General features: G+C 48.4%; 8 protein-coding genes across 8 annotated transcripts; 3 read left to right on the forward strand and 5 right to left on the reverse strand.

The window, feature by feature from the left end:
- Nucleotides 1-1,364: 1,364 nt before the first annotated feature.
- CTAM01_00570 (uncharacterized protein) lies at nt 1,365-2,767 on the reverse strand (the record flags this gene model as incomplete). Its single annotated transcript, XM_060516621.1, has 3 exons — nt 1,365-1,944; nt 2,034-2,552; nt 2,607-2,767. The coding sequence occupies 3 exons, from the start codon at nt 2,765-2,767 to the stop codon at nt 1,365-1,367; spliced, it is 1,260 nt and encodes a 419-aa protein (XP_060389247.1).
- A 1,374-nt stretch (nt 2,768-4,141) lies between these two features.
- CTAM01_00571 (exocyst complex component Sec10) lies at nt 4,142-6,750 on the forward strand (the record flags this gene model as incomplete). Its single annotated transcript, XM_060516622.1, has 2 exons — nt 4,142-4,337; nt 4,394-6,750. 2 exons carry the CDS (start codon nt 4,142-4,144, stop codon nt 6,748-6,750), a joined length of 2,553 nt encoding a protein of 850 aa, XP_060389248.1.
- A 2,429-nt stretch (nt 6,751-9,179) lies between these two features.
- Nucleotides 9,180-9,836, reverse strand: CTAM01_00572 (uncharacterized protein; the record flags this gene model as incomplete). Its single annotated transcript, XM_060516623.1, has 1 exon — nt 9,180-9,836. One exon carries the CDS (start codon nt 9,834-9,836, stop codon nt 9,180-9,182), a length of 657 nt encoding a protein of 218 aa, XP_060389249.1.
- A 564-nt stretch (nt 9,837-10,400) lies between these two features.
- On the forward strand, nt 10,401-10,709 carry CTAM01_00573 (uncharacterized protein; the record flags this gene model as incomplete). Its single annotated transcript, XM_060516624.1, has 1 exon — nt 10,401-10,709. One exon carries the CDS (start codon nt 10,401-10,403, stop codon nt 10,707-10,709), a length of 309 nt encoding a protein of 102 aa, XP_060389250.1.
- Nucleotides 10,710-12,322: 1,613 nt separating this feature from the next.
- On the reverse strand, nt 12,323-12,523 carry CTAM01_00574 (uncharacterized protein; the record flags this gene model as incomplete). The annotated part of the gene is made up of 1 exon (XM_060516625.1): nt 12,323-12,523. One exon carries the CDS (start codon nt 12,521-12,523, stop codon nt 12,323-12,325), a length of 201 nt encoding a protein of 66 aa, XP_060389251.1.
- Nucleotides 12,524-12,849: 326 nt separating this feature from the next.
- Nucleotides 12,850-14,881, reverse strand: CTAM01_00575 (uncharacterized protein; the record flags this gene model as incomplete). The annotated part of the gene is made up of 6 exons (XM_060516626.1): nt 12,850-12,993; nt 13,301-13,568; nt 13,644-13,743; nt 13,808-14,116; nt 14,183-14,658; nt 14,778-14,881. The coding sequence occupies 6 exons, from the start codon at nt 14,879-14,881 to the stop codon at nt 12,850-12,852; spliced, it is 1,401 nt and encodes a 466-aa protein (XP_060389252.1).
- Nucleotides 14,882-16,582: 1,701 nt separating this feature from the next.
- Nucleotides 16,583-18,336, forward strand: CTAM01_00576 (L-lysine 2,3-aminomutase; the record flags this gene model as incomplete). Its single annotated transcript, XM_060516627.1, has 5 exons — nt 16,583-16,849; nt 16,919-17,085; nt 17,140-17,327; nt 17,401-17,951; nt 18,004-18,336. 5 exons carry the CDS (start codon nt 16,583-16,585, stop codon nt 18,334-18,336), a joined length of 1,506 nt encoding a protein of 501 aa, XP_060389253.1.
- Nucleotides 18,337-22,496: 4,160 nt separating this feature from the next.
- On the reverse strand, nt 22,497-23,165 carry CTAM01_00577 (uncharacterized protein; the record flags this gene model as incomplete). Its single annotated transcript, XM_060516628.1, has 1 exon — nt 22,497-23,165. A coding segment is annotated over one exon (669 nt), but the record flags the coding sequence as incomplete, so codon positions are not given.
- Between the last annotated feature and the right edge of the window lie 2,730 nt (nt 23,166-25,895).

Raw genomic sequence — 25,895 nt, forward strand, 5'->3', positions numbered from 1 at the left:
CCTCTTTTGCAATCTGACTTATACCGATGTTACCCTGAAGCTCAACCAAGGCTTCCTTGAAACGCGTTTCTCTCTACAGACAGTCCGTGAGTACACAGCTAATGACTATACAGTGGGGTCGGTTTTGAATTCAGGAGCATGATGTACACGGTCTTTCTATAACACAGTCCAGAAGTAGTCTGTTGGTTGCGAGGGGATATGGATGGGAGAGGATCCTTGCCTTCAGTCATGGAGGCATGAGTGAGTTATTGTCCTCAAAATTCAGTATACGTCAACAAACGCGAATTGCAACAACAGCTGCTGTCTCTCTGTAGGCTGTCGACAAGCCAAGAGTGTCCTTTTGATGAGATGAAGTATGTCTGGGGTAAGACGATGCCTCTGGGTTTTCAAGATGCATCTTAATAACATTACAATGAGTTTGTCATCGCCTTGGCCAGGGGGTGATGCTGACGTGGCGATGCGTACGGCAGAAGTAGTAAGAGCGGATTATCAGGGACAGGTACTGGATATTAGCCATATATACATTCACATGTGTTACCCAGGAAGCGTACATTGTATGTCACCTTCAGGGAGCTTTGAACGAGTTGATGTTACTGTCCGGTCTAGCACAGACGTCGTACTCCAGTCCGCGCAATGGAAGCTACGTATACTGTAATTGTGGTCTTGACAAGTCTCCTACAAGTTCTTGTAGTGTGACGTCTTTTTATTTGAGGAAGTCTAAGTTTATAGGAAAGAACCCGAAGTAGGTAAAGCAATTAGATGGCTCGATGTCAAACACGCACCAGAGCTTAAGGAACACCGCCACGAGAGAACTAAGCCTCCGTCATCATACGAAGGGATATAAATATGGTATGGTTGTGTGAAAAAAGTTGATTGAGCAGGCAATAATGTCTTCGGCTGTCATCCGAGGCCAAATAGATCAGGAGTCCCGCGAGAAAGCAGCAAAGTACCCTGAAACCACCAGGTCGTTTTGATCCGAGGGAAGAAGCCATATTCAACCGAACTCAGACAAACACACTCTCTGAACGCACTAGAGCGCTTATGCTGAACATGATATACAGAGGAAAGCGAAGCTAAGTGGCTAGGGGCAAAATGTAGGTTGTATTGACGCTCGTTTGTAAGGGCTATGTGAAGACACGATGAGAACTCCCTATCTCTGCAAAGATCATCGAACAACTAATGGATGGCACGGTTAGAGTGAACCAAACTCGACTCAGTGATGGATGCGCGGTTTTATATTCCTCCAAAGTCGCCAGATGACGAATTCTAGAGCTGATCAAGTGACAGAACGAGGACTATGATTACACACCCAAGGAAGGATAATTGAGAGACAACATATTTGAGCATGCAGCTCAATCTTCAATTCATGTCTCGATTCCTTTCCCTCTCGCCTTCCAACTCTCCTCAGAGTACGCCTGGAAACACTTCTCGCATTCGCCACAGTTACCGCACCCCTTAAGCTGCCACTCGCCCGCAAACACATTGAACTCTCGCGCGCCGGAACCATGGATCGAGGAGTCCAAGGGCAAAGACTTCAGCGCGGCCGCGTAATCCGGGCCAGCAGGGAACCCGATATTCTCGTCGCTGTGAATCCTCTTCCTGGGCCCGCTAGCCGTACAATCCACGTCGACCCCGTGCTTCTCGCCCACGGCTATGAGGCGCTGGAAGTAAAGATTGTTGGGCGGCTCGTGGTTGGAGCAACGCGCCCGGCCGCACCGATTTCGTCGGACCACGTCATCCTCAATGAATAGTGCCTTGAAGTTTGGGAACCTGTCCGACTTGAGAAGGCCGATGAGGAGATCCTTTGTCTTTTCTGTGTCACTTTGCTCCGCCGATTTACCTAAGAAGAGAACCTCCATCGACGCGGGGAGGCGGGAGATAATCCACTCTAGCGCTGCTTCGGTGGGCGTTTGCCATAGGTCTGGTATCGTGTACATATCGTAGCTGTCCGCCTGCTTGAGAAGGTCGGAGTTGTCGAGCCAGACATGCCGGAGGTGTGGAATGTGTTGAGTTCGAGCAAATGGAGGTGATACAGGTCACAGCCGGATTTGCGAGCAGTTTCCATCCCCCACGCTCCGTAGAGCATGATACTCTCAAGAGATCCAGCCTGGGCGTTGCGTGCATTGAGCAGGAATCTGTCGATCTCGTGCCAGCAGTCCTGATCACCTCCAACGTTGCCGCGGAGGCGGAGGGTTTTGAGGGAGCGAGGGGCGTTGAGGAGGGCTGAGCAGAACCCTGGACTCAAAAACTCTCCGCCGTCGATAAACAGGTGCTGTACGCTTGAGCAGCCGCGTGTCAGGCCGCGGGCTAAGTCATTGATACGATCGCCATCCCGATCGTAGACGCCGTGGAAGTAGACGGTATCGATGCTGGGGAGCCTAAGTACACTTGCTAGGAGATCAGGGCGATGATTGACCTTACGGTCGTAGTCTAGCCAAGTTCCGGAGCGCACTCCGATGGAGACCTCACGAAGAGCGCGTAGCCCTGGTGCCCAGGATCCGGTAAGGTGGCTCATTTCGATGAGCGAAGTGAGCCATTTGAGGCTGTCATCTCTAAACCAGATGCGTTAGAACGTAGCTATGTGCAGATCCTAGGTTCAGGCTCACCTGGTGCCCTCGTCGCGCAGAATGTATTTCACACTACTCAGGTGAGGGCATATAGCCATAAGTAAGATCTTGAGGATTCCATCGTAACCCTCGTCGAGTTGTTGATCGGCCACACACGTATCGTCAAAATCCGGATGAAGTATATCCTTGAAAAGCCGCATGTACTCCGCCCGCTCCTTATCTTCCAGCGTCCACTCCAACGGCTGCGCATCTTCGTCAAAACGTTCTCGCGGCCAAAGCCAGTCTTCCCAAAACCTTCGGCTACCCCATATCTCGAGTGAGCGTATGTGTCATGTGATCCAAGGGTCCTTGTGCATGACAACATTTCGCAACAATGTGGGTATAGTCGCCGGCTGGAGGTCTGAGATGACGCCGTACTTATCATGGGTTTCTCTGTGACGGCGAAGAACTCCGGCTGAACACTTGGCGATCTTCTTTCAGGTACAGGCAAAGTTCAGGTGAGAAGCGACGTCTACATGCTCGATGATGTCTATGAGGAGCTCTGTTGGCAGGAGACTAAGGCGGTCTGTCTCCTCGACTGGCTTGTGTTCCACGGCCATGGCGACTAGAGAGTGAAGGCAAATTACATATGTGAAATAAGGAAGATAAAAGATGATGCTGTCGAAGTTAAGGATGTGAAGATGTCGTGGGAGACTTATATGTCTATGCGATGAGACTAAGGGCGAACTATTAGACAGGGCCCCACCTGCTGCCTATGTCTGCCCGTTGCTTGCTTGGCAGGCAGGTAGAGAGCAACGTTGCGCGGAGGTAGAGCCCATCTGTATCTTGGTAAATGCCTCTGAGCCTCCCGAAGACGGGAGTGAGGTGTACAGGGATGATGGGCATTTCAATCTAGCAAAGGGTCTTGTGTCAAGTCATCTTGAGACGGCGATTGTTAGACAACACCTAGTCGGCAGTGAGTTTTTGGAGTATCACAAGGCACTTCAAGGCCCCAATTGAGTATATAGAAGCCTCCAACAGAGTCGTGAGGGCCGGAGCAATCAAATCAGAGGTTTACCAGCTTGCCACTGATTGAGGTCCTGCGTTAAAGAGGGCATCAGCTCCCCAGGATATCGAGAGTTGATGTTCATACTAGGTATGTTTTCTCTGCCTCGGGATACATCCGCAGATGTGCCTAATAAGCCGGTGGGAGGAACTAGCCTGGGCAGTCTCGTTGAATTGCTCGTTTGAATATCTACGTAGTAAAGAAAGGACCCTTGATAATCACCATTTTTGGTGGTGACTTCCATCACGTGACACCGTCGAGTTCAAGTACACACAGACCAACAAAGGCGGGGCAGTGACTTGCAGTGGCCCAAGCTCAAGCAAGGGACAGACAGTTCGTCACTCGCTGGGAGCAGCAACGCGGATACCCGTGCTCCCGAAACACACAACCTCGACCGCGATACCACACATTGAGCGACAAGCTGCCGACGACAATCCGATTACACAATACCAAGACTCAAGAGCCATGTAGCAAATTGCCATTCTATTGAACCTGCACAAGTAAATTCGCTTTCTGCCCGACCGCCAACATGGAACGGGCCCCTTCTGGGGCCAAGTCCCTCTTCCCTCAAGGGCCCAGCTTCACCCTCGAGGACTTCTCGAACCAGGACTTCGTGGTCCGCGAATTCGTCGACACTCTTGCCGAGAATGCCGTGCCTGCGAACCGCCGATCAGGTCCATCGCAACCCGCCTTTGACCCCAAGCCACTCATTCGCACCTTTGAGAGTATGGCAGCTTCGTTCCCTTCGTCTCGTGCCTTCCTCACTAACCCCTCTCTGCAGATGCGCTGTCGCAGCTTGGATCGTTGTCCGAAGAACTCCAGGAGAAGGAATCGGAACTCCAGTCCAATGTACGAAGGGCCGAAGCCCAGCATGATCAAACACTCGATACCCTCGGTCGAAAGCTCGACCAGTCCATGGCCTCCTTCGAAGCACTCGATCTATCATTAAACCAATCCGCGACAAACGGCGACAGAAGTGCGAGACAAGAAGCAGGCGGTAATATTGCTGTGCAGATTGGAGAGAAGCTTGAAGAGCTGGACAGAAAACGGAGGCGAGCCCAGGATGCCAACTTCCTCATCCAATGCTGGATTGAGGTTAGCGAGACGGGCCAGCTCACGTCATTAGAGGAGATCCAGAGACAGGGAGGAGCCGAGAACAAGGTACGATGCGCAGTAATCTCCCGACAGCTCATGCGAATCAGTCAGCGGCTAGACCCGACCTCTTGGGGTCAGACGAATGGTACAAACGGGTTCCGAGGAAACGGCGTTACGAACGGCGTCACGGGAACAAATCGCGTGCACAACACGAGAGAACTACTCGAGAAGTTCTCCGAGTCTTTGGAGCAGGAGCTTCTCAAGCAGTTCAACAGCAGTTACCGACGGCAAAACTTCGACGACATGATGGAGTGCTCCAAGGTCCTGTACGACTTCAACGGTGGCTCCAGCGTCATCGCGACCTTTGTAAATCAGCACCAGTTCTTCATCGACAGAGACCAATTGATTTCGGATGAAGTTATGTTGGACGGCGACACATGGGAACAGATTGCAGATCCCGATTCTGAACCACCTGGCGTCGAAGCCAGCCTACAATCTCTCGTTGACGAGGTCAAACTCGTCATGCAGGAGGAATCCTTCATCATCAAGCGCGCCTTCCCTTTTTACGAGACTGTTTTGATCAAATTCATTCAGCGAGTGTTCCAGCAGTCTGTTCAACAAAGGCTCGAGATGGTGCTGGACAAGGCCAACGAAATCTCTTCCTTGGCGTTCCTCAGATCACTGCACTCATCGAGGACATACATCAGTTCTTTGATCGAAGACCTCAAATCACACGGCCTTACCGAACATCCGGAACCGGCTTCCCCCCAAATCTCCCAGACACTGGACCAGCAGATGGAGGAGCTTTTCGTTCCCTACCTTGTTGGTAATTCATACATTGACCGAGAGAGGAAGAGTCTCGAGGAAACGTACAACTCGTTGCTCTTCAAATTCACAACATACCACTCCAAGAGAAAGAAGGCACCGACTGGCTTCATGGCCTCACTTGCACAACAGAGTTCACAAATGCTATCGTCGGCCAAGGATGCATATCTCGAGCGCCTCGACTCCTCTGAGTTAACAGCCACTCAGAAGGCTATGATGCTTCGTGTTGCAGGAATACAAGACAACAATGACAACAAAAACGACGTTGAGGTGTCAGAAGAAGACGGCATTCTGAGCATAGCGAATGCCAAGAGAATGATGAAGTGGCTCGCGGAATCCGTCCGAAGAACCCTAGAACTTGGCTCTCCCGCCGATACACCAAAGGACGTCAACGTTCTCCTAAACCTTTTGCTCACAACAATGGGTCGCGTCTATGTGGAGACGGCTTTGGACGCCGCGCTCGACCAGGCGACTTCTCAGGAAAATATCAAGTCGGAACCAGACTTGAGCTACCTCCCTTCAATCCGTCCCGCGGTGACCATCACTAGTATCATGGAACGCTTCATTACTACTGTGCTGATCAAGCTGGCCGAATCCAACACGACAGTCCGCCGCAGCATGTCCACGCAGACAAAATCCGCCATTGACGGCATTGAGCGCAAGACGAACGCCGTGATGCGCAGCTCCATCGATGTCGTTACCAACTGGGTCACGCGCTCTCTTTCCAGTCAGAAGAAGTTTGACTTCCGTCCTCGCGACGCAGATCTGGATTCACTTCAGACGCCCACCTGTTTACAAATGAGCCAGTTTCTCTCCCGCGTCTCCAAGCACGCCGCCCAGGCTGTGGACGGCCAGAACTTGGAGGTCTGGAGCTCCGAGGTCGCACTCGCCGTCCTGGCTCTGCTCTTTGACCACTTCAAAAAGTTCCAGGTCAATGCTACGGGTGGACTCATGGTCGCGCAGGATCTGTCCAAGTACTCTTCCACTCTCAAGGAGTGGTCGCTCGCACCGGACGTAGAAACCTCGGCCGAGCTTCTCACTGATATTGGCTCCCTCTTCATTGTCGGACCCGAGGCGCTAAGGGAGAAGTCTCGCACGCTCGCGGCGGGCCCCTCTGGCCAGGGCAAGAAGCTTACCAAGGCCGACTTCAAGGCATTTGTGCAACGTCGCGACGATGCTAGTAGCGTTGGCATCCAAAGTGTATTGGCTGGGCTTTGAGAAATAGGGGGTTTAGTGGTCAAGGTTTGGGAAAAGGGGCATTGCCGGGGTAGTTGGGGAGATTGACGCATGTGCTGTCTTATTAATGATCGAATATGATACCAGGTTTCAATGTGCACAAGCCCTGCTGAACGATCTTGACTTGTTGTCACCGACCGCCGGTCCGAGGTCACGTACCTACAGACTCGGGAACGCGAGCGCAAGAATCGCCGACTATGGAAAAGGCAGCGAGATCTCGCAAGCGCGCGCGCCATGACAACCTGCCCGATCTTACGGAGATACCCGTTAGTCAAGCTAAGGAATTGACAAATAATTCTCCGTTGTTAGCTTGGGGCCAGGAAGAGTCTAAGAGCACCTTTAGTCGAGCTAAGTGCTCACAAGTTTGGATTTAGGCAGGTGCTTTTTTTTTAAAAGAAAAAAAAAAATCTTCCTGTTCGTTCACTGACCAATATGCTGCCATTAGGCCGGCAGTCTAGCGTCGTCTCGAGACTTGGACGGCGTCGTCGCACTTGCGACTTTTAAGCTTTGCGCGCCCACACGGACAGGAGTCTACGGCCGTAAGCGCCAACGGTGTGGCGCCGTTTTTTTGGGCCGTTTGGTTTCACAACGGTTTTTTTGATGATGTTATATCGTCGAACATGTGGTGTCTGTTTGTTGCCGTCGATTAGGGGTGGTGATGGTTTCTCTGAGGATATCGCAGGGGGGAGAGTTTGGGGTTTGTACTGCATTTGAGGAAATTTGTATTCCAAAGCCGGAAGAGGCATTGTCTGCCTTGCATTCGCTATGAGAACCAGGGATAGTTCACAAAAGCCAGTCGCCATCAGGGACCATGCAATACAATCGGGGGTTTTGTGCATAGTACTGGTGGTCGTTTGTGGGGGGCTCGTAAGGCTTCCCCCCGGGCCGAGGCTAGGTGGTTAATATCCCGGGCCAGAGTACGTTTCAGGGGAAGAAGGGGATCTTTGAACTCTGACAACGTCAAGTAGACGCTCACTGAACTATGTTCAGTTGTCTCAAATCTTAAAGTCCTCTACAGTGCCGCTTATAGTGCCACGATGCAGCTTGTCGTAGGGTTCGACTGAGTCCTAAGCGTAGACAACCCACGAGCATCTCCAGTAGATTGATAGTATCTTTCTTCATGGTGACTTCGTGGCAAAGTTGAGTTCCATAGCCTGGAAATAAACTTCCATAGTTCATCATCCACCTGCATTGACTACTAAGTTGATAATTTGCCCAACACAGGCTTTGCGTGGCCGTCAGCCCGGTTCTCCTGGTACTTGGAGCCTGTGAACTCAAGGAAGATCGACATTCGCAGACGGTCGACGGGCAGCTAGTCGTTGTAGCAGTACTGTGATGCATCTCACAGGTGTGTTTAGGAATTGGAAGCCGATGCTTACTCTGAGATCCGTCACCTACGTACATCTGAAAGTGGCAGTCCGACTGGCGCAGCCTAAATCCTTTGCAATTGCCCCGTCAGAGTGTCAGTGTCTCCAATTACCACGTCGAAGGTAGCGCTCTACCTACTGCTGAATCACCGTGTCATAGGTCATGACTGCGCTTGAGGACACTGTTGGCGAGTTCACGGAGTAGCGTTCGGTTATAGTGAAGGTTTGACTGACAGTACTCTGGTATAAGAGTTTGAGAATCTACCCCAACGATCCGAGGGTCTGGTTTGATGATTACAGTAGAGGAACTCTTTTGGAACCCGAAGAATCCGATTTAGCATCCTGAGAATCTGGGTTGAGGAATATAAAGGGAATGTGGAAGCGCAATTTCGGGGCGCGAAAGAAGCAAGTAGTTTAGTTGTAGGGGAGCCGTCTCAGGGTATGGGAAAGCTAAAGAGGTGCCTGGATACTCGTTTGGCAAGTGTCATTCTCAGCCTGAGGAGGTCTTTGAAGGGGGCTAGCGGAGAGTCGGGCAGGCCTTACTCGAGCAGGAACCCATGTATGACCTAGTGAAAGCTCCGTATTCGTATATTATATGAGATACCTCCTCTGGCTACTGACGAAACATGTGAAATATGTTGAAGAAGTAGCTAAACAAGGCCGAAGCATGGCTCTAGTGTGTTTGAATCAGGGCAGAATGCTAAGAGTCAGAGAGGCAACTGCCTTTCAGGCGGTTGGGTGAGCGGTCATCAAAGCATTGCCATAAAGTACACAAATGTCCAGTATCACGAAAGGTACATACGGCACTGCTTACACCCGAGACTACCTAGCGACTATATGCAGCGGATATAATGCCAAAGGAGTACCGGTATTGTGAAAGCCCGGGCTATGCGGATAGAAGGAGGCGTTCTACGTAGTTCCCAGGCGCTACGTGGTAGTGTAAATGCAGCGTTGGCCAACTTCTATAACGACGAGAAACGACTGGAGGCTACGATGCACAAGAAGTCAACTTCAGATAGGTCGTGGTCCGAAAGCCCTGTTTATTCAACTCGGAGGCTTCTTACCTCCTGAGGTTGAAGGTTCACAAACGAAGCCAAACCTCCCACGGGCCTTACCCAGGGACTCGGGACCATGTGTAACACACCCAGAACATATTCGAGAGACAGAGTCTCGGAATTTTTGCGAAAGGGAAAGAGCTTCGGGAGGGAACGTGATCCTTGCTGTCGCCCAGCAGACCGGTTTAGCGGAGAAGTGACCCCTCTGAAGAAGATCCTTCACTGTTTCCTTTTCATTTAGCTTCACTGCTAAGAGTCGTGTCCAAGGGACATAAGGGTGCTGGGGACGGGACAGTTCAATTATGGCATTTCCAGCTCTTCTCCTATCCTGTCGAGAGAATCGGGGGTACGGCCAGCGATGAGGAGGGCGCCGTGACAAGGCTCGCCGAGCCGACAAGTGCCATGAATGTGACAGGCGGCATGACAGGGGTGGTAACGCACACCTCCAGATTCTAATGATGACTTTGCAGAAGATCCAGCTGGTGCTCCTCATGTGTATTGGATGGTTGAGTTCGAACCCCTCATTTTGGCCGCCTTGGGTGGTGGCGGAACCCAGGCACACAACAGAGAGCACTTCAGGGGGCATGCCTCCAACGCGTGTGCTAAGATACCATAAGTGACGAGCATCGTGATTACTTTCTTTCATGTACCCCGAGGAGAGGAACAGGATTTCGGTCGTATTGCGCTAGCATTGTCGCCTGCCGGATAGGTTGGTTTGAACTTAGGACGTAATTGGCATCCATCTCGGGGAATGCAGACCAATATAGCTGCGTTCCTTTGTGCCAGTAGCATCCTCCACATACATCCCGGCGACTCATAAAAGATCTTTTCTGACAGAGACAAGTAAACGGAAGGAAACAGTCCAACAAGGCGGAGAAACATGTTTCGGCAAAGGCACTCGAGCATGGCAATGGCCCTTCCTACACATTGTTGCAGAACCTCTAGCCGCGATTGGTGACGGAGGAGGCATACTATATGTAGCTATCCTCACACGCGAATGTGTCCATAAACAGCTACCCAGTGAAACATCCGTGTATAAATGCCGCGGTTCGTAGCGACCTGAACGTGGCAGCTGAGCGACCCCCACAGGGCTTTCTCGGGCCTTGTTTGTCTCCTCCCTCGGTCAAGATGGTTTTGGTCTAGCTGTCGACCACCCTTGAACGCTATTACAACACTCTCGAACTTCTCCAGGGCCCTTACGGCCGAAACAATGACTATGATCTCCGGGGCTAGACTACAGAAGTCGCGCTACGATGCTCGAGATGTCACGTCGGCGCCCGCCCGCCGACCTGATCTGATGTCTCTGGCCTGCAGGACGCAGTCTGACGGTGAGCACGTAGTGAGACCAAGAAAACGTGTCCCATCTTCGTGGACGGGAGAGCACACCGAGGACCCTCCGAGATCTTCCCCGGGCCTTCGTGGTGCTCACATCTCAATATTCACAATAGGGGCTTCGACCAGGTCTTCCCGATCCGTTAACCTCTGCGTCACCGTCTCGGCTCTTCTGCCCCCCTTGTAAGTTTACACTTCAAATCAGACATTCATCTCGCCTTGGCACGCGAGATAAGCAACAGGTATTTGTCCACTTTCCAAAGGGGGGGCCAGAGGGCGGAATCCAGCATGTCTTCGAGCTTGGACACCCGGTCTCCATATCGAAGCGGATTCGGTATAGCAAAGTGGCGCTCTCTGAGTACCTTGTTATCCCAAATAGAATCAGAAATGTCATGACGGAGCGTCAGAGTCAAAAACGTCGACCGCTGTTTAAGGTTTTGACTAGTTTCTCGATCGTGACATTTCTGATCCAGAATAACAAGGACAGTCGATCACGTCGTTTCCCCCTCCCCAAAAAACTTGGGCTAACGGGCCGCGCCGAAACCACCGCCCTGGCAGGATCAAGAAATCGAGCCGGTGCAAAGCCCTGGGATTGCTTTTCTTTCCATTCCAACGGGTGTGGCTTGGCCGTTTGCAGAGGAACCGCGTCTCGCGGATCTGGTCTCGTCCGAACGCCTCGCGCCCCTGTGTTCCTTTCGTCAATCCCAATCTCGAGCCAGGCCCCCCCTATGTATCATCCCACCGAGGGCTCTTTTTTGGTGCAAGACATACCTACAACAATGACTCGGACCGCTCACCGAACTTCCTATTCCAAGCCGGCCCAGTGTTATCTCAATGGAACATCAACTGACGGCCAGCAGCCTTCTCGGCGGTCCACTTCGTTGTGATGTAAGCGACGAAGTGCAAATTCCGCCTTCATACGGGGGCCTATCGACGGTACGAATATATGACCTTTGTCTCGCCCATTGATCCCCCACAAGTTGCCACGTCGTACAATGTCACACAGCGTCCGGAGAACGGATGGGTCGTATGTCCCACCTCGCAAGCTCGCGGCGCAGCGGGCATGGGAATAAGCGCCCGAACGGGAACGTAGCAGTGACGATCTGCTTTCTTTTTGGGAAAAATGCCCAGGAATGGCAACGGCAGATAGGAGTCGGCGTTGACGTCTTCGAAACCTATCTGTACTTTCATTGTCCAAGGCTGCCGACTCCGGCATGGACTCCTCAAGTCAACAACGGAAAACCCCGTGTCCGCGACTGGGTTCACTCACTAGTCTGCCACCCCTGGGTCTTCCCATGCCCTCACAAAATCCTTCTTTCCCACCCTATTCACCTCAAAGGCGGGACACATTTTCCGCGACTGGCCGAATCTTTTCGATAGTCTTACTCAAACCCCGGTTGTTGGTGAAGCGTACCTTAGTCTTACGTTAGTCTAAATCTGTAGTCGCGTTAACTTCCCTTTGGATAACTTTCAGTGGTTGTGAGTCTGATTTTACCGGATTTCTTGATGCGGACCTCGTCTCGCGGTCTCCATGGCAGACCACAACTGGTCAAGGCTCGTTCCAAGAGCCATGGCGACGGGACTCCCCAACGGCTCCTAGTTGGACCTCGAGCTACAGTTTCGGTTTTAGTTGGACTCACAAGTGATTTGCGCAGTAGGACGTTCTATACTGTAATGGAATCCACCCGTTCCACTGGAAATCTTACCCTTTGTATCGACCAGCAGCCTCAACCACCTACAGCCAATTCGACTCCTCGCCGCACTCATCCACGACGCTCACAAAGTCCCTAATGATAGTTTTCAAGTTGTCAAACTGTGAAAAAACGGGGTAAGCTGGCTTATACCCGGTCTTGGCCCGTCGAGCCCCGTTGGTTGTACAATGTCTCCTTGGCCTTGGAAGGCGTGGCGGATATTCCGGACACTTTCCCCGTGGGATTGTGGATACGCACGTCTGATAACTTGCATATTCAGATCTTCGACCCATGTAGGCGAAATGGTCATCACGGTAAGTATGTCAAGAAAGGCACTGTGCCGTTGCCAGCCGGGTAAGTCGATGACAAGCAGGGGAGGCCGCCATGCTTGGGCCTAATGTACTATCAAGCCATTGCGCGAACATGATTCGAGGACACATTCCTATGATGTGAAAGTTTGGCTAAACCCCTTGGGTCAAATAAGGTAAGTAAGTATATGAAATCAAGGTTACTAAGGGAGTAAAACATGAAAGTGTCCCAAAACAGTTCAAGTTGCGGTGTATGTCATTCCGTTGGCTCTGACCAGCTTCACTCTTCTGTTATCATACGATCTCGTAACCGCTTTGCGTTGGGCGGTCATCGTCCTGCAACCTTTGGTCCGATCCTGCAAGTCATTTTCGACGAGGGCTGCATGAGGCGCTCCTTGAGCCAGATAGTCAACGCTGTCGTCAGCCAACCACGTTGGAACAGTGCCTCACCGGGATAGCCAAGACTGCCGGTCTACCCAGTCATCCTCCATCGTCAGTCTGAGGAGATCCTTGCCGACCCCAGTTATAAATAAGAAAGGAATTTTCGGCCCTCGTGCTCGTGGACGGTTGTATGGTGTCAACAATTTTTTTTCGAATCACACCTTTGCCAACCATTTCCAGCTGCGTTTCGTACACAACCACCGGACAAAGCAGCAACTCGCAAGCGCCATTGCGAGGACTATCGCAAGAAAGACAATCATCAAGCGAGGGCGGCTGCCCTCACCGTCTCCTAGGACAGCCTGACTGGCTGGGTTGCCGACCAAGGTTGCCAGACTCACAACAGCATAGCAGCAGCCGATGTATGTGCCACTGTCTTGCGGGTCGCAGAGTCGTCCGAGACATGTAGCAGCCGTCGACACAAAGCTACCGGTACCGAATCCAAGACAAAAGGCCACGGCATAGAGCGTAGGCGCGGATGTGTCTCCGAACGCTAGCCACAACACAAGCATGACCGCCTCTGTGAATATTGTCATGAGTATAGTCACATTGAAGGGGCCTATTTTATCGGTGAAATATCCAGGAACAATCCTGCCGAAGGAAGACCCCCTGAGAAAGCATAAGCTGAAGAACCAAGCGCCGGCCCTGAGATTCCACGGCGATTAAAGGGGGTGGTGAACTTACACACTGAAGACAAGGATCAAGTAGAATACATCGCCGAGCTTGACTATTCTGGCATACGTGGGCAGGAGACCCCACGCTACGAACAGCACCAACTCGAAGCCTGCCATCACATTGCATTAGGGCTACTGATACTTGATAAAGTTGGTGTGGTACAGCTGCCATACCGCATACGCTGAAGGTGAAGAGGACAAACTTCCAACGCCTGAAGCAGGCAAAGTCCCACATCTTTCCTTTGCGAGCCTTGAGTACTCTGGGCCTCGTCAAGGCGCACCCGAGGGATAAAAAGGCGCAAATTATGGCAAAGTGGATGAGGCTTGCCGTCGTCCACTCGAAGTTCTTCGTGGTGAACCGAAGCACCACGGAGAAGATCACCCCACCCAGTCCTCCACCCATGGTGCAAATGCCCATGGCCAGTCCCTTCTTGTCGTCGAACCAATGATTAATAACGGCTAGCGCAGTGGTGGTCAAAGCCGCTACGTCCGTAATGTTAGGATAATTCTTGACAGTTACGCTTTGCCCGAGATGGACAAAGAACCTACCTGCACTTATACCGGCAGCACAGAAGCAGACCATGAATTGCCAGTATTGACTGCTGAAGGCGACGCCCAGGAAGGCCGCGCTGTACACAATTGTTGCGGGGGTCACGAGCCATCGGGGCCCGAACGTGTCGAACAGGATGCCAAAGGGGCCGCAGAGTAGAACAGATAGAAACCCAAAGATGGATATAATCCAGGATATGTCCGTGTTAGACCACGGAGCAAGCTGGTTTTCCTTCCAATACACCTGAAAGATGCCCACGGTTGTCATTAGACCGAACGTCGGGATCATAAACGCCGTTGATCCTACAAGAACGGACCAAGCCCTCCATCCACCGTCTACGGGCTCTCTTGATAGCACCTTGACCTGGTCGTTAGAGGCATGATGTACCGTCGAAGGCTGCTGAGTCTGGGGCAACGTCGGGCGTCGGGTTATGGCAACGGGGCTGGAGTGAGAAACGGGTCGCAGCGACGGCAATCTGCTCAAAGGGACGTAAGTCAGGTCAGTCAGGTCCGCTAGAAGAAACAAGGAGGAGAGCTGAGGGGTCCATGAACATGCCCTATGCCTGTTTTATGGCGGAGTGACGGCATGCCACACGCCCTGGAGCGTGTGGTTTCCTCGACATCCATGTTTGGACCGGCCGCTACCTGAGACACTGATGCTGTACGCTGATCGAGCTGACTTGGTCTAGACACGGCCATGGCTGTGGTAGGTACTTGATAATATCTGATGGTTCTTTTCTGTCTTTTTTTCCCTCCTGTTCTTCAGAGAGAGACGACAACAGTAGATACACCAGTCTGGCACATAAGCTTCATGAGGGTTGGATCAAGGGTAACGGGCTTCTTTAACACTATGTTCAGCCGTGCCATCTCTTTCTTTGTAAGCTGTAAACCAACACAGCTACGGGCAATCCCCGGACACTTTCCACCTGATTTCACTCAGACCAAGCTTGGGAATGCAATTTGCTGTTGGCGTAAGTCCGGCAACTCCAAGGTTGGATCAGCGGGAAGCCCAGGCAAGGGCCCACACCTGGTCCAACCGAACGTTTGTTGTAGTTTAGAAGTATCACAGGAGACCTAGCCTTGACTCGTTGAGAGAGGTAGTTGGTATATCCCATGCAATGTAACTGGACTCATGCTGTTAGACAAAGGCCAGTATCATAGCATGGTGTACTTGGCCAGGACATTCGTTTCGAGTGCATGATATACGGAAGTCGGTGTGCAACAACAGCAGCTCAGCCGGCACTGCATTGTCTTGGGTTTGTGGAGAGTTTCTAGGGCGCCAACCGCTGGCTCTCGAGGGATTTTTCTCGGAGGTGAGATGCTAGACAAAGGACTAGCATGTGTGACCAGACACTCGGTAGCTAATAGGAAGTCAGCGTTTGACGATGAGGGAGAGTGGACCAAGCCAGGATATATGCAAATGCAGCTCGATTTGGATATTGCGCAGATGAATGCGTGTATAGGCGTGATTTCATGGGCATATCACTTGCGCGAGACGTGGCAATAATGCAAGGTAGTGGTGGTACCTCTCGCCTCAAGCGCCGCGGGGAAGTGTAGTAAGGGGTTGCCGCCATCATGCCTCGAGCTACTGTGACTGAATGCACAGCTAGACTGCCACCCTGCGTAGCAACTTCCTAGTCATCGGAAGTAAAACCGTTAGTAAAAGATACCCCGAGTTATGGCGAAGTAGAGGAAGGTTACACAAGACGAGGTTGTGTTGCGCTTTCCGAGAAGTCATAGCAAACAGTCTGCTTACTCCTGGGTACAGTACCTACCTTCCGAGTCGCCTTTAGTTGGCTGAACAGGAAGTTCATCAAAAGAAGGAGGACCTGGCCGTGACTTTCCGTTGAGCTGGTAGATACCCATTCCGTTGAAGGAAAATTCTCCGTGTAACCTGTTTGCTGAAGGCTGATCTTGGTGTTTGCCTTCCGCCCCCTGCCACACTGTTGGTTGTTCACCAACGGTTATGGACGGCGGTAGATCGAAACGCCCTCTGTTCTTTCCAATCTGGCCATATGTCGAGACAGTTCTTGCAGGAGTGAAATATGCCAACACCTCCACTACCTCCCCCTCCCTCGTCCCGTCCTGCATCGGGATATCTCTCAGAGATTTCTTATCTGATGATTACAACACCTTTTTCCATCTGTCAGTTCCGACTCGCTGCATCGAACTTCCACCAACGCACTATTCCACAACCTCTCGTGCTGACCGTAGTCATACGACAAGACGCTGGCAGTGATAACCCGCATATTGGCCAAGCCTAGGTCATTTCAACCGTCTCGTTACGGCTTGCTGTTAGGCACGGCCGAATATTTCCGCAACGCCCACGGAACGGCGACCGTTCCCTGGGGCTTTGGCTGCCCAACGTGCCCCCAAGACTAGGAAAACTTTAACACAATAATGTTGTCGTTGTGTATACCGGTTCGGGCAGCGGCTCGCTTTATCCAGGCAACACAGCGTGGCCAAGGAGCTCGCTGGATTGCCACTCCATCTCGTTTGCAGGCAGCTCAAGCCGCGGCCTCTGAAACGGTTATCGAAGAACCAATGTACCACGATCATGTTGAAGACGTATCAACATCAGACCGAGGCAGACGAGACGAGTTCTGGCGCAGGATCCCATGGTGGCAAGATATATCCACAGAGGACTTCCTGAGTTATCGTTGGAGCGTAAGTTGACAGGTCTCTCCCTCCTCAATTGAGTTTCCTATTGCATTCTGACACCGCCCCCATGTTCAGAGTAGAAACATGGTCGAAAGACTTCCGAAGCTGCGAGGCTTTCTTGATGCGACCTTGCCCGATTACATCCCTGTCCGTGGTTCCAGCAGTGAAATGGAGCCTCGGAACGAGCTTGTCAACGACGTCCTCGCAGGAATCAAGAAGGCAACCATGTCTGTTCGGCTTACGTGGGTTGAATATTAGTCGATATCAGGCGGAGGTGCTAATTCGAGTTGCCACAGCCCGTATGTTCTCAGTCGTATCGACTGGACTGACCCTCGCAACGATCCCATCTTTCGCCAGTTCATCCCGACTCAGTCATCGATGGTACCGGATCATCCGCGGCTGACACTTGATTCTCTGCACGAAGAGGCCGATTCACCAGTCCCTGGTCTGGTCCATCGGTACCCAGATAAGGCTTTGTTTCTCCGTAAGCTCTACCAACAGACATATGCCAAGCACGACCCTCCTTGATGTATTGGCTAACATCAATCTCTCCGAAGCCGTGTCCGTCTGTCCGACATACTGCATGTTTTGCACTCGCTCCTACGCAGTAGGAGCCAACACCGAAACCGTCGACAAGCATTCGTTCAAGCCCATCCTTGCCAGATGGGAGAAGGTGTTCCAGTACATCGAGAATACACCGGATCTACAGGACATTGTAGTCTCTGGAGGCGACTCGTATTACTTGGCGCCTCACCAAATCGAACTGATTGGTGACAGACTGATCTCGATGCCCAACATACGTCGCTTCCGGTTTGCCTCAAAGGGACTTGCCGTTTGCCCGACTCGCATTCTTGATCCCAACGATACTTGGGTAGATGCCCTTGTCTCGGTGTCCAACAAGGCAAGGAGGGCTGGCAAGGCGGTGGCGCTGCACACCCACTTCAACCACCCCAATGAGATCTCCTGGGTCAGTGAGGAAGCTAGCCAGAAGCTCTTCGAAGCCGGGGTCGTGGTGCGAAACCAGACCGTGCTACTCCGCGGGGTCAACGATGATGCAGGCACCATGTCAATGCTCATCCGCAAGTTGGCGAATAATAACATACTCCCGGTAAGGTAACCCCCTCCCTGAGATGCCTGTTGTGCAGGACTGACGGGACTAGTACTATGTCTATCAGTGTGATATGGTCAAGATGGTGGAGCACTTGCGAACGCCTCTGCAAACGATTCTCGACTTGGAGTCCAAGATCAGGGGTTCGATTGCTGGTTTCGTGATGCCGCAGTTTGTAGTGGATCTCCCTGGAGGCGGTGGCAAGCGCTTGGCAAGCACTCATAGATCATACGACCGCAAGACGGGTATATCAACGTATGTGGCACCTGCAGTGACGGGCCGTGACAAGGAAAACAAGGTGTACGAGTACTACGACCCTGTCGACTCTCTTCCCGAGACCCAACCAACCGATTTTCTGGATGGGGCGTCCCGACACATTGGTTGAGTCCGGTCCAGACTCTGCGAGTCGGCTCAATATAACTTCCGAAACTATGGACATGACGGTCATCTAGAGTATCTATCAGCTCTGCTACGACATCTTATGAGTGGGAAAGAGGTGGCATACGCGGGATACGGATGAGGGCCCTTGTCCACAGCTTGGCGGGATTGAGGCGTTCCTTTCCTTGTTCATACAACGTATCAAATCCCGGCACCAGACCCAATGGCCGTTCTGGTCTTCAACTGCATGGCTGGTGACTGCCACTGTTGGTTGTGGTTACAAAGAAGCCGGCGATTGGTTGCAGACCGCGTATAGGCTTATGTAAGGCCAGTGTGATCACCGTGTGTGACGAGAGACGGATGTTGATGGCTGGGCAGTGCTATAATGACCATGGAGAGGTGAAAAGTTTTCTGATGGGAGAGGTTTCAACCATCTCATACGTCTATATATATATATAAAGAGCAGAGTGCCCAGAGCTGATCTGATAGTCTCATGTTGTGAAACCTTGATATCGTTCCATTCGGAAGTTTTGCTATTGTGTAGAAAGGAACCGCCCGGTACGATGACAGTCATATCATGCGCTCCTGAAGGACGATCTGAACTGAGCCGGACACAGTGTCTGGAGAGAGAAGGGCAACATTGATGTTTGCTTGTCAGGGGCCTCACACCCTCTCAGTCTAAGCTGTTGTTTGGCGGCTGAAGGCTGCCAAGGTGAGATTTCCTAATAGGACGTCAAGCATATGCTGTTGGTTTGTCCTGCAGCCTCATTGCCATGATGGGCAATCGGTGTGATGAAAGAGGGGTAAAGTGTTGCGACTTCATATCAGATGGGTAGAAGAGCAGGAAAGACGGGTACGGCAGCCTGGAAACTATCTCTCTTTTATTCAGAGATATTTCTCAAGGAAGGAAGGGAGCAGCGGAAGAGATAACAGTCATGTTCGAGGAGTAGTACTACGTAACTACTTTAGTGTATCGCGAGTTTCTCATGTCTTGAGACCTTCTACTACACCCCTGCAGAATGAAGTTTTCTCTCAATATTCTAGTAGACACCTTCGATTTGTTTGCTGCCTGCGTGAAACAGCCTCCTGGCATGTCACCCCCTCTCCTGCTGCATTCCAAACACGCAAGAACAGCCCACACGGTGACAGACTGAGAGACATACCAAGACAACGTCAACAAATGACGTGCAGCTCCTCTTCCATCCTACAAGGGCGTAGAATCAGATTCAAAGTGAACGGAGTAATAATGCAATTTCATTGGTAGGCCGGGTTGTCCTACGGATAGTAACGTCTAGTCGCGGCGCGTGGATTGCCACCCCGCCCCCCCCCCCCCCTGAACTCGCACCCGTCGACAGTGAAGGAGCCTGGAGGAGGGATATACGAAATGAGGTTTCTCTCGGGACTTTTCCCACTCACCTGACGTTTATTTCCGTCTTCTCGTTTCCCAGAAGATTGGTTTCCATGGTTCGCCAACGGTCCCCCCCCTCCCAAACAAAAGATTTGTGTTCCATGTCTGATGTAACATTCCCGGAGGCTATGAGAAAAGGCGGGGGTGTTAGCTGAGATGAGGTTAAGATTGGCTTTTCTCCGTCTTCACTCGTCGTGTTCTTTTTTCCTTTAGCGACGTTGCATTGGCATAGTTCTGGAAGCCCCCAGCTCTGTTCATAGTGGCGATGGGTACGGTAGAGGGCCATTGCACAAAGTACTATGCTCGTGGGATGGAGTTTGGCACGAACATGCACGCTCACCGTTCTGGGACTTTAGCATTGTGAGCACAATCGAGCGCAGCGAATCTTATTTTCTTGCTGATCTGCCGAGAACCACGGTCATTGGATCTTTTGTTAGTTTCTAGACTTCTCTCTGGCTGCAATATTTTAGGCGGGAACTCGGCCGTTGAGCGAAATGGACCAGTCGCATGCATCTTGGAAGACGAAGAAGGCAATATCGGCGCGTGGCGGCGAGCTAAGAAAGAGGAGGGAAGCAGAAAAGATCCCGAACGTTTTCGTTGGAGAGTGGCAGTGGCTTTGACAACGGGGAAGACGACAAGCCACATAGAAACTTGACTCAGTTTCGTCGATAACTTCACCTCCTCCTCAGACTCCCCTCGGTTACTACATTTTCAATCCATCTGACCACCGGACACTTTTTTTTGACTTCGATGTTCCGAATCCACAGGAAAGGGGACCAATTGCCTTTTTCGAACGAATGATGCCCCTTTTAGGAACGGAGAGAAGCTTAGTTTGAAGAAAAAGGCTGAAGCTGCGCTCAAGCCCTCGTACGACCAGACATCACAATGACTCGCCATTGATTGCTTTCTTTCCCAAAAGGAACGGAAGAGTACGGAGTACAATATTCGTAAAGAGAATAGAGATATGTGCGACTCAAGCGCTAATTACTTCCGTGTACATGTCTTATTCCGCGTCGAGGCAGCATGGCAAAGAACTTCGTGTGGAATGGCGACAATCTCGTACCACGCGGATTTTCACTCGTACGGACGAACCCACAGGACAAACTTCGAGGGAGCAGCTCACGTTGAAAATGAGAGTAGGCGGTGAAGAATAGACCCGTTGCGCAGTTGCTTTTCCGTTAGAGTCGCGAAACATGCCGCATGCGCGTAGCAGGTGCGAAGAAGTAAAGAAACACACGTTTATAGGCAGGGAAGAAGCCGCGTAGAAAAAAGCAGTTTGCCAGGTTTCGAAAGGCCCGCCGGTACAGACTGTCAGACAGGCGCACACACCGAGGGAACCCCCCTTCCCTCGACCACCCTGGGACCAGTAAAGTAGGATATCATTCAACTTGTGCCGAAGACCCTGCTTGAAGAACCCTGCTTTGCCAGCGAGGGCATGTTTGCTTGTTTTTTCGGGCTTCGTCGACAAGCGAGGCATGCGGTGAGGCCCTCCCCTCGGGCATACCGTCGGTGCGGGAGACCCGAAGTTGGAGAAAATAGCGGAACGGGTGGGCAACGAGGGGGGAAGGGGAATCGTTTCTCTTCGAATCGAGTGCCAATCGATCAGATGAGTTGACATGATCATCAGTGGGTATTCTGGAAGATGCCGAACCTGCGGTGTGGACATTGCGAATCTCTGTCAGTTCTTCTGTCGTTGTATCAACAGTTGATGAACAGACAGGCTTCGATCACGAAAGCGGTCAAGCGTTGCTTTCGTCGCCAAGGTCCAGACTCGCCTCTCGTTCCTCCTTCACGCTAAGAATTTCTGCAGGGACTGATGGAGGCCAGCCATGGAGAGATGAGGCTCCGTTCGATGATGACCTACGAACAACCTAGTAACCCAAATTATCGACAATTAGATGCTGAAACGGAGAACCCAGGAAGCGAATAGGTCCCGCGATTCTCTGGGGGTCTAGCGCTGTGGAGGAGTCTGGGAGGAAGAACAGAGCTAGGATGAGGATAGCAACGGGGCCTCATCGGGTCTTTCGGCTCTCTCTTGCGCGCGGAAACATGGGCGAGGAATAAAGCGATGTTTTGATTTTTTTGTGTGTGTTTCGTGATCATGGACGAAGCGACAACGTGTTTGTCAAAGGATGGACCCGAGAGACGATATACGGAGAAAGCATATGATTCCGTACTCGTACGGGGGCCATGGCTGCAGGCAAGGGAAGAAAAAGACTTCCAAAAACGGGAAGAAAAAGGAGTCAAATTGATGATGCACAGGGTGACGTTGACTCGTTCTCGGCCGAGGGGCCCCGCCAATCTTCACAATCCGAGTCGTGCGTGGCCTTTGCGAGCCCCGGGGCCAGGTTGTAAATTGGTGTTTCAACGAAGAGAAAACCTGCTCGATATTTGCTGTAAGAAACCCTCCAAATTTAGCTCTCGACAACCCTGAACCTTCTCTGTTCATCTTCAACTGCTAGGATCGTGGAAAGCACAGTAGGGTTTTACACCGATGACGATGATGTGCAAAGATTGACGATACTCGAGATAAGTCTTGTTTCCAGACTGCTGGAACGCGAGGAGATGCTCGTAGCTGCATAAAAGCGAATCACGGGCCTCCACTGTTTCGGGGATCGGCGTCGTAATGGGCGTGGAGTTCTTCTTTGTCTCCTTGATTGCGAAGGATTCGCGGTTCAAAGTTGCATACCAGTGGGCTCCAGCAACTTTATGCTATTCCATTTGGTATATTCCCACTTTCACCTTATGCGTGGGGCTTTTCAACGGTTCATCCGGTGTGCTGCTGAGCCTGCTGGCCATGTCCTGTTTGGGATGAGCCAGAGCCATAAGATCTGCGATATAGCCATCCTATTTCGTCTCAAAAAGCCCCTTGAGTCAATACCCAACGGCGGGACGAAAGGCAGAAAAGGCAAAAAAAGAAGGGACGATTCATGAGCCAGAATGGAGGCGTTCTGTTGACGGGAAAAGTGGAATCGGGGGATCGCACAGGCGGAAGAGCCAAGCGACTCACGGATGGGGTTGCACCGGCAATGCAAACTATCGTACGAAAAGAGCCTGTCGAAGGTCCCCCCGTATGGTTGCTTGTTCAAGGCAAGACTGGCGTCGTCATAACCTCTCTCGAGTCTCTGCCACCGTTGCTGAAGTGCCGAATTCCGTCGGATGGTGAAATGAGGGGCGCACATCCTTTTGGCGCGTATTGCATCTTGCAAGTTTTGTATCCCTCCAGACTCTAGTTCTCTATTCCTCTGTACCCGTATGGCTCCTCCCCTCGTGGAGTTGTGCCCGGCGTGTCGGTGTGACTGTGACCTCAGAGCCCCAAAATGAGGTGCCGATCGGTACGCAGGAGAGAAAGGGAAGGGCGATGATATCCTGCCAGCACCTGCCGATATCCTGCCCCCAATTATGGCTACGACCGCCCCTACCTCCGACCACGGAGCCCAGCTGCCTATACCTACTTACTTACCTACCTACTTACCTACCTACCTACCTACTTACCTACTACTACTTTATTAACCTTACCGTTACTATTACTACTACTATTACTAATTAAAACTATTCCTAACGTTAATATACTATAAAAAGAGAATAATTATAAAATTAACGATCTTTTTATTTATTAATATACTATTAATTATAATAAATATAGTTACGTAAAATATAATTACTTATTTTATAATTAGTGCTTTTTTAACTTATTTAAAACTAAAGTAATACTTAACGAAGCTACTTATAAAGCTAGCTTTATAATCTAAATTATTTAATATAAACCCTCTATTAGAGTACTAATTACTATTACTTATTATTATATTTATAGCCCGTATTATAATTAAAAATAATAATACTTCGTAAAGTTAACCTATTTAAATAAGCGTTATAAATCCTTAACCTCGTTTATAAACTATTATTAATAAATCGCTACTAGCTTTTTAAATAATAACTAGCTCTTCTATCCCGTTATTAATAACTTCTATAACTATTATAACTACTTATTTAGCTATACTAATACTTTTATATATTATTATTACGTACTATTATATAATAAGAAGGGCTAAATTATTAATTAATAAAATAAGGGTATTTAACTTATTTAAATTTTTTTAAGCTTTTAGTTAAAAAGTAGCGATTATAGTAGTATTATCGCTTATAATATACTTAATATACTATTTACTTATTATTATAATAAATTAAATAGTAGATCCTTTATTAAATAGTTATTTAACTAATTATATAATTTTATAAAGTATTAGTACCGTTTCTAACGTAATAACGCGGGCTATATTACGAGCTTATTTATTATATTTATTACTACGATTTCCCTATTTTAATAATATTTAGATATTTTATTAATAAATTTTATATATAAAACTAATCGATTTAATATACTACTATTTAATATTTACGGAGCTACGAATAATAATTATACTTTTTAAATTACGAACTACTTTTTATTTAATAAGAAAAAAACTAATTATTATTAGGTTATTAACTAGTTATTAGTATTATTCTAGGCCTATAATATTCCCCTTTTATAAGTTACGTATATAGATTACGAGATTATTTTACTTAACGCTTTTAATAATAATACTTAATTTAAAGTAGTACTATACGTACTCTATTATTAGTATATTAATTTTAATATATTAACTAAGACCTAGTACTACTTTAGCCCGGTTATAAAAAATAAGACTAATATAGTTATACGTAACCCTTATTTTTAGTAATTCCTTATAAATTAAGGTAATCTCCTCCGTAATAAATTAATAGCTATATACTACGACCGATTATTTAAATTTAAGATTACTAAGTACTTTATAATAGTAGTTAATTATACTATTAATACTTAGCTTAAGCTATAGTATAAGAAAATTATACTTATTTAGGTTAACCGAATTAGGTATTTTAGTTACTTAATTACGTTAATTATTAAATCTTTATATATAAATATTAAAATACGAATTTATTACTATATAAGTAATTTTAAAGTCGTATTTAATAAATTAGTTATTTTTTAAATAAGTTAAGTAGCTATAATTAGCGCTTATTAAACCCGTTACTAAGCTAAAGTATTAAGTACTATTATAAAATTATTTTAAAAAAAGGTACGTATATATATATATTACGATACTCTTAGGTACTTTTTATAAGAACTCCGTATACTAAATAAATAACTAAATTTAGGTTTATATAAAAAGCCGTTAAAAAAGTACATACCCTACTTAATTTAAACTACTTATAGGCTACTTTATTACTATATCCTTTAATAATATATTAAAAATAGTATTTTAATATTACTAAAAGAGATCTACTTATATTAGTTTTAGTAATGCTTAGAGCTTATTATTAATAATAGTATTTCTACCCCCCTATTTAATTTTTTATAAATCCGAAGTAAGGGTCGTTTATAAGGCTTTATAATAAGTATTATAATAGTTATAGTAAGTATTATAATACTTAAATTAAAAAAGCTAGCGGTCGATCTAAGTACTTTTTTTAAACGAGAGCCCTTTATATTTAAGTATAAAAAAGCTATTAAACGTATAAAAGTAATACTTATATTAATACTATTACTATTAATAATACTTTTAGTACTAAGTAAGGCTATTTTTACTTAATAAGGCCTTGAGATTATATATAATTTTAATATATACGAGCTTAGTATAAAGATATAATAGGGGTATTAATAAGCTATTATTAATATAATAATTAATATAGTTAATAATAATATAATTAATTTTATAAGGGCTCCTTAGCTATTAATACTTATAAAGTTATAATCCTAATTAATTAATAATTTTATATAGTTAAATATATTATAGGATCTAGCTAATAAGGATTATTTTTACGATATTAATCTTATAATAAAAAGTAAAATAAATAAACTTATTAATAAATACGAAGTTAAAATAAAATACAAGATTAAAGTAAAAGAAGTTACTAAATTATAAGCTATGGGCTATATAAAGTAATTAATAATTAATTAGGCTAATTTATTAATTATTATACTTTTTACTAAAATAATTTAATTAACTATAAGTTAATTAATAGTCTCTAATTAGCTTAATCCGTTTAAATACTAATTATATAAAGCCTAGCTTATATATATACTTAAGACTAGCGGTTATATAGTAGCTATAGCTATAATTAGTAGTAGAATAGCG

This window comes from Colletotrichum tamarilloi, assembly GCF_030869305.1.
Source record: "Colletotrichum tamarilloi strain Tom-12 chromosome Unknown Scaffold_1.1, whole genome shotgun sequence".
NCBI lineage: Eukaryota > Fungi > Ascomycota > Sordariomycetes > Glomerellales > Glomerellaceae > Colletotrichum > Colletotrichum tamarilloi.